Raw genomic sequence first — 14,783 nt, forward strand, 5'->3', positions numbered from 1 at the left:
CGGCAGATAGGAGCAGGGGCATAGAGAATAATTGTGCCGTTTGTTTGGCGAGTTTTACGGATGTATTTTCTGCGCTCTTACGTCCGTAAAACTCGCTAGTGTGACTCCAGCCTTATTCCTCAGCCTCTCCTCTCTGCCAAGCCCTTCACTGGCTTCCTATTGTCCAGAGGCTACAGTTCAAAACCCTTACCATGACATACAAAGCCATCCACAACCTGTCTCCTCCATACATCTGTGACATGGTCTCCTGGTACTTACCCACACGCAACCTTCGATCCTCTCAAGATCTTCTCTACTCCCCTCTTATCTCTTCTTCCCACCGCCGCATACAAGATTTCTCCCGTGCTTCCCCCATAATCTGGAACCCTCTACCCCAACACATCAGACTCTCACCTACCATAGAAACCTTCAAAAAGAACCTGAAGACTCACCTCTTCCGACAAGCCTACAACCTGCAGTGATCCTTAGTCTGCTGAACCACCGCACGACCAGCTCTACCCTTTACTTGTGTATCCTCAACAATCCCCTGTAGACTGTGAGCCCTCGTGGGCAGGGTCCTCTCTCCCTCTGTACTTGTGTGCCTTGTTTTGTTCACGTTTATTAGACTTGTCTATAATTGCCCCTTCCACGTGTAAAGCACCATGGAATAAATGGTGCTATAAAAAGGAATAATAATAATAAATCAATAAAAAAAAGTGTTAACCTGATCGCTAAATGGCATATCGAGAAATAAAGTCAAAACACCAGAATTACTTTTTTTTTGGTCGCGGCAACATTACATTAAATGCAGTAACAGGTGATCAAAAGATTGTATCTGCACCAAAATGGTATAATTAAAAACGTCAGCTCGGCACGCAAAAAATAAGCCCTCACCCAACCCGAGATCACGAAAAATGGAGACGTTACGGGTATCGGAAAATGGACAATTTTTTTTTTTCACCACTTATATAAGAAAGAACCTAGACATATTTGGTGTCTATGAACTCGTAATGACCTGGAGAATCATTTTATCAGGTCAGTTTTAGCATTTAATGAACGTAGTAAAAAAGCCAAACAAAAAAACAAGTGTGGGATTGAACTTTTTTTGCAATTTAACCGCACTTGGAAATTTTTTCCCGTTTTCTATTACACCGCATGGTAAAGCTAATGGTGTCGTTCAAAAGTACAACTCGTCCCTCAAAAAATAAGCCTTCACATGGCCATATTGACCAAAAAATAAAAAAGTTATGGTTCTGAGAAGGGGAGTAAAAAATGAAAAATACAAAACCAAAAATACCTTTGGTCGTTAAGGGGTTAAAGTCCCATAGAGGACCTTTAGTAAAAAAAAATAAAATTGTAAAAATATTTAACAGTAAGGGTGTGTGCACACGTTGTGGAATTTTCTGTGCAGATTCTTCCTCTATCATTAAACGCAGGAAACATCCGTGCGGATTTGATGCGGTTTTCATGCTTTTTTGATGCGGATTTTCATGCGGATTTGTATGTGTTTTTGTAAACTAAAGATCTACTATTTAACGAAAAAAAAATTGTGATGTCATTTCTTTGTCCAACCTCTTCTTTTACATACTCCATTGAATACCATAATATCACATACCATGCTCACATATGTTTACGCACACAAAGCAAATGTTAGTGAATATCTATAGATAGAATAAATCTGCGTTAGGCCGGGGTCACACTTGTGAGAAACTCGCAGGAGTCTCGCACCTCAATACCCGGGTATAGGGTAATTCTATACTCCCTCCCCTATACAACCAATAGTGTTGGCTGTGTGTAATGGTTTTAATTATACCAATTTTTTTAAGCTAGATTCATTAAAAATGTTTTAAACCTTGTTATTTGTAATATATAGTGCTTAAATCGGTGATTCCAAATGCCCCCTTCCTTCTGAGCCCCAGTGATGGCTCGCTTAATTTTTGGATGCGTTTCTGCAGTAGCATGAGCTGGACATAGTGTACCGGGCACTATATTGTACTGGTCGCTTACAAATTTGCAATGTTCACTCCGCAACATCCCTTGCTGCTTGTTGCTGGAATACACATATGGAGACAAAATCATCACTACACCTGTGGATAAATTCCCAGAGTGGTGTAATTTCTAAAATGGGGTCACTTCAGGGGGGATTCTGCTCTTCTGGCACTTAGGGGCTCTGTATATGGAGTCAGCAAATTGTCCAATGATGACTTGTTCTCCAAGAGTCTAATAGCACTCTTTCCTTTCCGTGTGGCTAAGCAGTACAAAGCAGCCACAGATGGGGTATTACCACGTTAAGAAGAAATTGTGACAAATTTTGGTGCCATTTTTACACACTTGCCTGAAAAGAAAACATTTGGGGCTAAAACAACATTTTTTGCGGTAAAAATGTTTTTTTTCTTCACTACCATATGGTATATAATTTTTTGACAGGTCTGTGGTGTCAAGATGATCACTTCACCCTTGGATGAATTCAATGAGAGGTGTAGTTTGTAAAATGAGGTCACTTATGGGGGGGATTCTGCTGTTCTGGCACCTTGGTTGCTCTTCCAGTGGGTCATGGCACCCGCAAACCAACCGTAACATTCCCCCAATTAGGCATCAGAAGCCGGCTGTCAATCAGCATGACACCAGTAGTCCCGCCCTGTCAACCGGAAGAGAAACTGCTGATCTGTTGACAGGGAGTAGCTGAATCTCTGGCAGGAGCGGTCAATAAATGGCGCCAGGTACAACAGGTAGTTAGTTGCCTCTGTTAGCAACTACATGCCTTTTTTCTAAAGTCCCGGATATCCTCTTTAATAATGATGATGTGCATACGGCATGTGACAACTTGAGCACATCACAAGCCATAGAAATAATGCCATTAATCTGGCATACATGTGATAAGTGACAGTCACATGATCACTTCTAGCGTGTAAACAGACTGGCTGGGTACCATTGGAGCATTGTAATAGCGGTGGGAAATTAGAGCAACCTAATGAGTTCAGAGCTGATGGAAAACCTTAGACTGTTAAAATGTGTATAAAACTTATCAGGGTTACATAAGTTATTCATCATCCATATTACTGCAGCTATTAATATTGTATTTCATGTCTTTTAGTTCTAGTGACAAGATGCTGGAGTGTCTCCTTACACATTGCATTCGTGTCCCAATGATTGTGTTAGACCCAGCCCTTCCTGCCAACACCACTGTGAAGGACTTGTTGGCCATGCCATACTATCATGCTGCCATATCAATATTTCATGTTGCAAAACCCAAGAACCCATCAACCAATGTCACTGTGATAGTCTTTGAATCTCAGCAGGATGGTAAGCATTTTATTGAACATACGTAATTTGACATTTATTGGATAAATCAAATTATTCTAGTCACTTTCACAAGGCATTGTCTCCCAATGTATATTTTATTTGTAAGCCTGGTGCAGAATGTCTCTGTTAAGGTCTTCTTGCTTCTTTCAATTACATGTCTTCTTTTTGTAAAGTAAAGTTCATTTGGTTTGCTATTTGGGACATCTGGATTAAAATGTAATTGTAGTTAGTAAAGTCACAATTTAACTAAGAACACAGATGAGTCACTTCTTAAAGAGGTTGTTCACTACATTAGCAATGATGACCTATCCTTAAGAGAGGTCATCAGTGTCTGATCGGTCGGTGTCCGACACCCAGTATCCCTGTCAATCAGCTGCCATCAGTGTCAGCGGCAGCCGCCGGCTGGATAGTGGACGCCGCAGGGTACTGCACATCTGCCTCCTTCTGAATAGGAGGCGGTTGTATAGTACCAAGCCCTGGTCACTATCAGAAGATGGCAAGCTCTGCAAGTGAGTACTTCCGGCTGGTGGCTGACGCTGCGCCGACCGCAGCAAAATGCAACATGTTGCATTCGGCGCAGCGTCAAAACGACGCATGCGGAGGTATCCGCATACATTCGCATGGCCTGCGTACCAAATGTTAAAGATAGGTACGCAGGAAGAATGCTGACGTAGGCAGAGCTGAATGGAAGAGGTGCGGCAGTGGGTTGGGCTTAACAGAAGAACTACACAGCCCTCCGCAGCTCTGCCCAACGCAAGTGTGAAACCATCCTAAGAGGATTGGCATTAGTTAGGTCCGAGAAACGACTTAAGTGGCTTCCAGGTATACATGAATTGTCCAATTTGTGTGCTAAGCTTTCTCAATTTTTTAGTTTTTTATTCGCTCCGTTTTGTTATTGAACTAAGTTTAACATCCTCAATAATCCAAACTTCCCACTCCCCTCTCCAAGACTTCTCGTGTGCTGCGCCAATTCTTTGGAATGCACTACCCAGGACAATTTGATTAATCCCCAATACCCACAGTTTAAGCGTGCCCTAAAAACGCATTTCTTCAGACTGGACCACTGCCTCAACATATTTTTCTAACTATTCCTGTGTTGCCCATTCAAAATTTTCTTCAAAATCAGGACCCTCGTATCATGTTCTCACATGCTTTATGCATTTAACTAGATGGTGGCCCGATTCTAACGCAATAGCCCTCTGTGTCTGTACTCTTACACATACCGGTTGGTTACCGGTTCATGCAGCATCACATGAACACCCTATTTATTACATTGATGGCTGGACCGTACAATGTACCATATGTACCATCCACCTCTCGTGTCTCCCCAACTTCCTCATAGGCTGTAAGCTTGCGAGCAGGACCCTCAATCCTCTTGGTATCTGTTGTTTTATGTGATTATTGTTATTCTGTAATGTCTTTTATTGTCTGTACAAGTCCCGTTTAGAATGTATAGTGCTGCGGAATATGTTGTCGCTATACAAATAAAATGATTATTAATTATTATTATTGTTGTTGAGACAAGTATTTTGACTCTCAGTAAAAGAAACAAGGGATCTGAAACAATGCACCATATCCTATAAAGATATATTTTTTAAATTAATTGGCACAGAATGACCTATAAAGATACGAAGGCTGTAAATAAGGCGTTTACTTTAAGAGAAATTTCATGTTATGTCTCTTCTGGTTTTGAAAATATCAAGCAGGAGAATGTAATATACCTGTTACACTTAGGCGATTCCTTCTAGAAGCATAAATAAGAGTATTTCTTCAGTGCTAGTACTTCAGCTTGGTACCTTCCAGGAGGCATGTAGTGGGACAATGTATCTTGATAATTAGCTGTCTGATGCATATGGATGAGTGATTTCTTTTATGACATTTTAAGGGTTTGGAAAGATCTTCAATGACCAGTCATTTCAGGCTTTTTTTGAGGCATGAAGTGCATAGCTCTTTACTCTCTCCCTTTATTTCATCTGTATTATTTTTTTGCCTTGCAGCCGAAACTGCACAAGTGAATGCGCTATTTGACGCCAGAAAGGAAACGATTTGGCGAGCTTATATGGTAAGTTAATTATACAGTGGTGACCATATATATATATGAAGATGGTTATTTCTGAACTTGTTTCTCAGTCTTTTATTACATTGCTGTCCATACACATTCAATAATGAAATTATAGTGTTCTGCTAAGTTATTTCACTCAACTCTGCTGTAGACTTATTGACTTGGCCAAGCACATCATTATCTTTTGGGGACCCAGTTCCTAGGCCCCAGTAATGTGATTCCTTCTTCTCATTGAAGTCATTCATTAGCATTTCAATACTAAATATATTTTCAAGGTGCTTTCTCATCTTGTGTTGTGGAGCACACTCCTCCTCCTCTTCTTCACAGTGCCTTTCTTGTCATGAGTTGGTTAACTCCTGTTCAAATTTCGAACCATAGTCACCATCACGCTGCGGGCCCAAAGTGAGTATTTTCCAATGCTGCAAGCAGAGGCAACTTTGCCTATACGTCACCAAAGGTGCATAGTTGCACTGAACTTGGCTAGATCAGGAGCAAACAGTAAAGTTGAGCAATCTGACCAGCTTCAGCAGTGCTTACATTGTCTCTCCCTTGTCTCTCTCCTCGCCCTTCTGTCTCTCTCTCCTCGCCCTTCTGTCTCTCTCTCCTCGCCCTTCTGTCTCTCTCTCCTCGCCCTTCTGTCTCTCTCTCCTCGCCCTTCTGTCTCTCTCTCCTCGCCCTTCTGTCTCGCTCTCCTCGCCCTTCTGTCTCGCTCTCCTCGCCCTTCTGTCTCGCTCTCCTCGCCCTTCTGTCTCGCTCTCCTCGCCCTTCTGTCTCGCTCTCCTCGCCCTTCTGTCTCGCTCTCCTTCGCCCTTCTGTCTCGCTCTCCTTCGCCCTTCTGTCTCGCTCTCTCCTTCGCCCTTCTGTCTCGCTCTCCTTCGCCCTTCTGTCTCTCGCTCTCCTTCGACCTTCTGTCTCTCGCTCTCCTTCGCCCTTCTGTCTCCCGCTCTCCTTCGCCCTTCTCTCTCCCGCTCTCCTTCGCCCTTGTCTCTCTCGCTCTCCTTCGCCCTTCTCTCTCTCGCTCTCCTTCGCCCTTCTCTCTCTCGCTCTCCTTCGCCCTTCTCTCTCTCGCTCTCCTTCGCCCTTCTCTCTCTCGCTCTCCTTCGCCCTTCTCTCTCTCGCTCTCCTTCGCCCTTCTCTCTCCCGCTCTCCTTCGCCCTTCTCTCTCCCGCTCTCCTTCGCCCTTCTCTCTCTCGCTCTCCTTCGCCCTTCTCTCTCTCTCGCTCTCCTTCGCCCTTCTCTCTCTCTCTCGCTCTCCTTCGCCCTTCTCTCTCTCTCTCGCTCTCACTCACCGCTCTCCTCTTTCCTTCCTCTCCCCTCTTTGCAGTTTTAACTATTAATGAGAATAACACTTTACATTGTACGTACTGCTGTTCATTTACATACTGTTCATTATAGACTTGAAGCCCTTCCAATCACCAAATAGTCAGAGTTGCTGTATTTTATTGTATTTTATCTTTAGTTGGACAGAAAAACTATTATATATAAATGAGGGCTCCCTGGTGCATCCCCTCAATCAATATGCCACTTGCCTCCCCTTAGTATTTGCTTGCCCAGGTACAGCAGAAGTTTATCTCTCTGTCTTGTCTTCAGCACCCACTCTCTCAATATAGGATCACACAGTGCCTACTCACTTGTATGTAATCCTTCCTTGTTAAGGGTGCATATTTAGAATATTGTGTACAATTTTGGACTCCAGTGTATAATAACAATATAGCTGAACTAGAGCCGGTGCAGAGAAGAGGGAATGAATGTTGACTGCAGTACCAGGGTAGGTTATCAAACTTAGGCTTATTCACTTTGGAAAAATGAAGGCTAAGAGGTGATCTTGTTACACTGTGCAAATATCTTAAAGGGATTCTGGCTGTCACCCCCAAAATCGAAGATGAGCTAAGCCCACCAGCATCAGGGGCTTATCTACAGCATTCTGGAATGTTTAAGATAAGCCCCCGATGTATCCTGAAAGATGAGAAAAAGAGGTTAGATTATACTCACGTGGGTGGTCCGATCCGATGGGTGTCGCGGTCCGGTCCGGGGCCTCCTATCTTCTTAAGATGATGTCCTCTTCTTGTCTTCAGGCTGCTGCTCCGGCGCAGGTGTACTTTGTCTGCCCTGTTGAGGGCAGAGCAAAGTACTGTAGTGGGCAGGCGCCGGGCCTCTCTGACCTTTCCCGGCGCCTGAGCACTGCAGTACTTTGCTCTGCCCTCAACAGGGCAGACAAAGTACGCCTGCGCCGGAGCCGCAGCGTGAAGAATAGAAGAGGACGTCATCCTATGAAGAAAGGAGGCTCTGGGACCCGGACCACGACGCCCATCGGACCGGACCGCAGCGGGACCGCCCCTGGGTGAGTATAATCTGACCTCTTTTTCTTATCTTTCAGGATACATCGTGGGCTTATCTACAGCATTCTGGAATGCTGTAGATAAGCCCCTGATGCTGGTGGGCTTAGCTCACCTTCGATTTTGGGGGTGACAGGTTCCCTTTAAGGGACAGCACAGAGATCTTTCTAGTGATATTTTGATAGCTAGGCCTGTATTGATGACAAGGGGGCATCCTCTACATGTAGAAGAAAGATTCATACATGGCGATCCTTCACTGTAAGAGCAGTGAGACTATGGAACTCTCTGCCACATGATGTTGTAATGGTTGATTCACTAAAAAAGTGTTAGTAAGACTTGAATGCCTTGATTAATATGATATTACAGAGATTAAGAGTACTAGATTGAGTGATGGGACGTTGATCCAGGGAACTATTCATATTGCCGTATTGCTTCAATCGGATAATATGGAGCAATTCGCATCTGACTCATGGGGTTTTTGTATCTTCTGGATCAACACATTACGCTATAGGTTGAACTTTATGGACTTGTGTCTACTTTCAACCTTAAAAACTATAAAACTAAATCGTTGTCTACATATATAGTGACGTTTTTCAATTACCTATTATAAACTATATGTATACATTATACCAGTTGACATTTTTTTTTTTTTTTCAGACCACTGACAAAGATTCTCCGGGGATGGTACTCATGCAGGACCTGGTTTTCCTTAGTGGATTTTCCTCATCTTTCAAAGACACAAATCAACTAAAGTCAAAACTACCAGAAAATCTGTCCTCTAAGATTAAACGGGTAAAAAAATCTATTCAGTTTTTATGTGTGACTTCTCATTTACTACTTAACCCCTTCACGACATTTGACATAAGCTTACGTTATGGTTGGGAAGTGGTGTAAATTTATGTCGTAGCGATCATGTGGGCACTGGAGCTGTGCCTGCACGTTCAACTGGGAGCTTGGCGTGAGTTATAGCACGCACCGCCTCTGGCCTTTTAACCCCTGAAATGCTGCGATTGTGGCATTTAGAAGGCTGGAAGAGGAAGGAGGGTGGCTCTCCCGTGCGATTGGCATCCCAGTGACGTCAACACGAGGACCCGATCGTTTTGATCATTGCCATGGTCTGCCAGCTATGGAGGCCTGTTTAGACCATGGTGCCCGGAGGCTTCTGGCAGCGCAGCAGAGACGGGTATAATGCATTATAATGCAATTGCATTGCATTATACTACTAATCAGAGTAATAAAAGTTTGTATCAGAGAGAGATTTAGTAATTATGTAAAAAAAAAATTGTACAAATGTAAAAAAATAAATATAGCATTAATAAAAAAATGGAAAAAAAATATTAAACCAATAAATACATATATGTATGTAAAAAACACCACATACTTGGTATCACCGCGTCCGAAACGACCTGACCTATAAGACTGTCACACTATTTAACCAATTCTTCACCTAATGTTGATTTGTTAATTCTGCCTCCTAAAGATCGCAGTAAAGCTCTGCTCACATCTATCCTTGGTTTCTGTGTAAATCTCTGAAATACGTGATTCAGATGGTATCTGTGGCAGAACATTCCCTATAATGAGGCAAATGGAGGCACTGTGGATGCCATCTGGCCTATGATCCAGTGGTGTCCTTTAAGTGTGCATAAAAGCACGTTCGGCCACAGTTTTGTGCACCTCCGAAAAGTAGAACAACACTGAACAGAGGCCAGACGGAGTCCAGAGTAGCTTTGCTACCTCATAGTGAGTGGCTCCCATGGGGGTTTCATCTAAATCATTTCACTCAGAGATTTATATGTAAACCCCAAAGTAAAGTGCTCAGAGTAGAGTGCCGGATAAATGTGATCCCAAATGTTATGTAAAATGTTCCCAATAAAAGCTTCAACTCAATCCACAACAAAAAGTTCCCACTCAAGTCTGTCATCTGTTAATGTTAATACAAAAGCTATGGAAAAGCTTCTCACCCTCTCAAAAGAATTCCAGCCAATCCTGCTCTCCCAAATTCCTTCCTCCCTTCAGAGCCCCACAGTGTGCCTAAACCACATTTAGTGTCCACATTCTGTAAGGAGTCTGCAAACTATTCTACGATAATTTGGTCTCCAGCCACGAATCATATAGTGTTTTTTCCCTCCCGAGTGTCGCCGTTGGGCTAAGCTGTACTGTACAGCCACATTTGAGGTATTGCCACGTTCAGCAGAAATTGTATGACAAATATTGGTGCTATTTTTACCTCTTTCCCCATGTGACAATGTACAATTTAGGGCTAAAACTAAATGTTGTGGTAAAAATGTAATTTTTTTTCTTCACTGCTCAATTTTATTAAACTCTGACACACTCATGGTGTCAATATGATCACTGCACCCACATATGAATAAATTGAGAGGTGTAGTTTGTAAAATGAGGTCACTTATGGGGGGGTTCTGCTGTTCTGACAACTCAGGGCCTCTGCCAATGTGACATAGCACCCGCAAAACATTCCAGAAAAACCTAAATTCCAATATGGCTCTCCTTCCCTTCTGAGCTTTCTACTGTGCCTCAAAAGTTGTGTGGTTTTTTTTTTTACCACATATAAGGTATTGGCATACTCAAGAGAAATTGTGTACAAAATTGTACTGTTCATTTTCTCCTATTATCCCTTTTGAAACTTAAAAAATTGGGGCCAAAGCAACGTGTTAGTAGAAAAAAATGGTAATTTTCCATTTACTCAGCCTCATGTTATATAATTCTGTGAATCACCTGAAGGATAAAAATGATCATTACACCTCTAGATGAATTCCTCAAGAGGTGTAGTTTCCAAAATGCAGTCACTTGTGTGGTTTCTGCTGTTTTGGTGTGTCACTTGCTCTTCAAATGTCAGGTGGCATTCACAATCTATTCCAGCCAAATTTTAGCTGAGCTCTAGAATTCATTTGCCGCTCGTTCCCTTCCGAGCCCTGCCATGCATCCAAACGGTAGTTTTACACCACATATCGGGCATAGGTGTACTCAGGAGATATTGCAAAACAAATTATATGGTCCATTTCCTCTTGTTACTCTTGTGAAAATGAAAAATTTGGTGCAAAACCAACATATTTTTTGCTGCAAAATTTTTTTTTAAATTATCACTGCTTAACATTATAAAATTCTGTCAAGCATCTGTGGGTTCAAGGTGCTCACCACTAAAGATGAATGAACATCGCCGGCTCCCTCCTTTTTCGGCTTGTTAATAGAGCTTACCGAATAGTTGTAGCGGGAACCAAGATACCTGGATCGCTCCCGATAGTCAGGTGTCCGGCACCGCTGCTGCATGGGTCGCGGCTGTGTGACAGTCACAGTACACGCATGCTGAGCCTGTGTGTTGTGAGTGTCACACGGCGGCGACACATGCAGCTACGGCGCCGGACACCTGATTATGGGGAGCGCTCCAGGTATCCAGGTTCCCGTTGCAGCTATTATGTCAGCTCTATTAGCAAGCTTAATAAGGAGGGAGCCGACGTTGTTAGCTCATATCTACTCACCACACCTCTAGATAAGTTAACTGTGGGGTATAGCTTTCAAAATGGGGTCACTTGTGGGGAGTTTCCACTGTTTAGGCACATTAGGGGCTCTCCAAACGCAACAGACAATATTCCAGACAATTTTGCAGTCCAAAAGTCAAAAGGTGCTCCTTCCCTTCTGAGCCCTGCTGTCTGCCCAAACAGTTGTTTTCCCACCGCATACGGGGTATTGGAATACTCTAAAGAAATGGCACAACAAATTGTTTAGTCCTGTTACCCTTGTGATGATGCAAAATTTGGGTCTAAATCAACATTTTTGCGTGAAAAGTAAAATTAACATTTTCTTCTTTCCACATTTGCTTTAATTCCTATGAAGCACCTGAAGGGTTAAAAAAACATATTTAGTGTGTTTTTGGGCACTATGAGGGGTGCAGTTTTTTAAATAGTGTCATTTTGGGAGTATTTTCTCTCATAGGCCCCTCAAAATCACATCAAATGAGATGTGGTCCCTAAAAAAAAGAGAAAAAAATTGGTTTTGTAAATTTTGTTTGAAAAACTGAGAAATCGCTGATCAATTTTTCCCCATATAACTTTAAAACAAAATAAAATGGTTTCAAAAATTGTGCTGATGTGAAGTAGACATGTGGGAAATGTTATTTAGTAACTACCGTATTTTGTGTGACATGACTGATTTACGGGCATAAAAATTTCCACATTTTCACCTAATTTCTCATGTTTTCAGCACCAACTAACAGTATCAGCGCTGCCGGCCGACCTCTGTGACCCTGTCCGCATCTCAGTACCACTTTGCAGTCCCCAAAGGCTCCGCACTGTGACCCTAAAACTCCTTTATCCTTATCCATTTGCAAGCGCCCAGGAGGGGAGGAGAGGAGACATCACACACATGATCAGACCTCGTCCACTTTCACTGCAGTCGTCAGAGGAGTAAGCAGTACACTAGATTTTCATGGCAAATTTCAGCACCTGCTCCCCAAAGTGTTCAAAAGTGGAAATATCAAACCTTTTTAAAGGGAATGTGTCATCCCCAGACGATTTTGAGCTATTACTATGGGCAGTGAGAAGCCATGCCCCCACACTTCTTACGGCAGCTCCAATTAACTGCTCCTGTTCTTGAAATTAAATATCCCAATGATAGAGAAACACCATCTTCTCTGCTACATCCCCTGAAATGTAGTGTTAGTGGCTGAAATTTACCACATCCGCAGCTGCACCGTCAATGGGCCAAGACGCTGAATAGGTGTCCTGAGACAAGTGTGTTTCTTGCTTTGACCACTAGGTGGGGCTCTTTACCTACGTCTATAGCCACAATGGCTTCTGCAAGGGCTTTGAAGATTTTAAAATAAAAACTGAAGGGAGATGTCTAGCCACATAAGGATACAAACATTCTGCATCATGGCTAATCTTCAGACACCTACTTTGTCCATGTTCTGCCAGTAATGAGGGTTATGTAGTATATCGGCACTCTATAGTGCAGAGTAACACGGGTTCCCTTCATGTCAGATTGTTGCATTTGCGGATTGATGGCATTTACAAGCTGATGGACATATAACGTATGATTTGTACAATTTAGGTTTTTCTGTTCGTTTGTCCTTTTAGCTTAAACCCTTCCTGTGATTTCTGACATTGCCGTACGGCTGCAATGTCTCTGTTGTACGTGCGGCTACGGAGTGATCCGCAACTTAAAAAAAAAACCTTTTCTGCTTTCAGTCATGGACAACCATACGCTGGTATATGATGTTCGTGAAACCACTTTAAACTGGTGCTATAGAGTTACTTTATTGAAGGTTTAGTGATCAGAGCTGTGAAGTAAATCTAGTCCTAAGCCGTTATGGACGTTGGACACGGTAGATTTAAAGTAGACCTGTTACCAGATTTCACTAAACATACTGCTTTTATTCATAGATCATTTACACTTGATGGTACTGGTGTATTTACTTTGAAAATCCAAGTCAGGATTGTTGTCTAATCCTGATATTAAGATGAGCATGTTAGGAGTCCAGCTGGAATGGACTAGCTAATGAGTCTAAGTGTATTAAATCGCCACCTACCAAGAGTTTTCTATAAGGCTAGATGGAAAGAGATTACCGTAAGTAAAATTTTCATACAGCATTCTACAACATTCTGCTTGGATTTTCATGGTAAGTACACCACCCTCGTCAGGACTGATGAGATTTACTTATTAAAGGTGTTGTCTAGTAATTTAATGTTAGTGGCCTACCCTTAGGATAGGTCATCAATACCTGATAAGTGGAGGTGCTTGGGCCAGCAGCTGTCTTTTGCTGGTCCTTTAATTTCTTCTTGCTTTGCGCACGCATGCAGTGTACACTACTGAATGCTCAGACGCACGCAGTGTACACTACTGACCACTCAGGTGCACGCAGTGTACACTACTGACCACTCAGGTGCACACAGTGTACACTACTGACCACTCAGGTGCACGCAGTGTACACTACGGAATGCTCTTGTGCAAGCAGTGTACACTACTGAACGCTCCGGCTCAAGCAGTGTACACTACTGAAAGCTCAGGCGAAAGCAGTGTACACTACTTAATGCTCAGACGCACGCAGTGTACACTACTGAACGCTCAGGCACCAAACGCAGTGTATACTACTGAACGCTCAGGCGCACGCAGTGTACACTACTGACCGCTCAGGTGCACGCAGTGTACACTACTGACCGCTCAGGTGCATGCAGTGTACACTACTGACCGCTCAGGTGCACGCAGTGTACACTACGGACCGCTCAGGTGCACGCAGTGTACACTACGGAACGCTCAGGCACACGCAGTGTACACTACTGACCGCTCAGGTGCAGGCAGTGTATACTACGGAACGCTCTTGTGCACGTGTAGTGTACACTACTGAATGCTCAGGCGCAAGCAGTGTGCACTCAGTGAATGCTACTGATGCCTCAGGTGCATAACAAAAAAGAAGAGGAAACAGGCAGCCATATGGTCCCATAAAAGATAAATATTTATTATAACATATTAAAAACACCAGACAAAATACAGGGATACAGAAGGGGATGGAAGTACACTCCTAATGGCCATAGAAAACGGGCCTGAAAGCCAACCCACAGACCGTGCTGCTATAGTGGCGTAATGTTGCAACGCACTCCCCCATGCCGAATAATAAATAATCGGATAAGTATAGGGCAAGTGCCCTCGCATGGGAAGTATAACATGTAATACTAATAAATCAACATACCCACAGCAGGCACCACGGATCCAAAGAGCAGGCCCGACCCCGACGCGCGATTCGGAGCAAGCAGCTCCTTCATCTCCTTTTGATCTCTCAAGCGTATGCAATGAAAGATTGCATCCTGACACCAGTGCCAGCGTCAGGACGAACTTTGTGGGCAGAGTTAGCAATTTGTACGACCCCCGAAGGATGGTATAAATATCCAAATGGCTCTTGGCAGGAAAATAATTGCCCAGCCCTGACCTTGAGTATTAGCTAAACGTATGCATAGCCCCCTATTATCAAAACGAAGGCCAAAAGTGTGAGCATTCTGCTTGGTAAATATGACTGTGTTTTTCTTTCACTGACTAGGGAAGCCAAGTGTGCTGCACCTTCTGTATACTAGACTGTGGTATCGGCTGCATATGCC

The 14,783-nt window shown here is 43.1% G+C and overlaps 1 protein-coding gene across 2 annotated transcripts in view; it reads left to right on the forward strand.

Annotated features, from left to right (window-relative positions):
• The window catches only part of GNPTAB (N-acetylglucosamine-1-phosphate transferase subunits alpha and beta), a 106,851-nt gene that overhangs the window by 32,531 nt on the left and 59,537 nt on the right, over window positions 1-14,783 (forward strand). For both annotated transcript variants that reach the window (XM_069764278.1, XM_069764277.1), the window contains exons 5-7: window positions 3,074-3,282; window positions 5,280-5,344; window positions 8,338-8,472. In XM_069764278.1, the coding sequence (XP_069620379.1) occupies window positions 3,074-3,282; window positions 5,280-5,344; window positions 8,338-8,472 (409 nt within the window). The remainder of the gene's footprint in view (window positions 1-3,073; window positions 3,283-5,279; window positions 5,345-8,337; window positions 8,473-14,783) is intronic.

Source organism: Ranitomeya imitator, chromosome 4 (assembly GCF_032444005.1).
Source record: "Ranitomeya imitator isolate aRanImi1 chromosome 4, aRanImi1.pri, whole genome shotgun sequence".
NCBI lineage: Eukaryota > Metazoa > Chordata > Amphibia > Anura > Dendrobatidae > Ranitomeya > Ranitomeya imitator.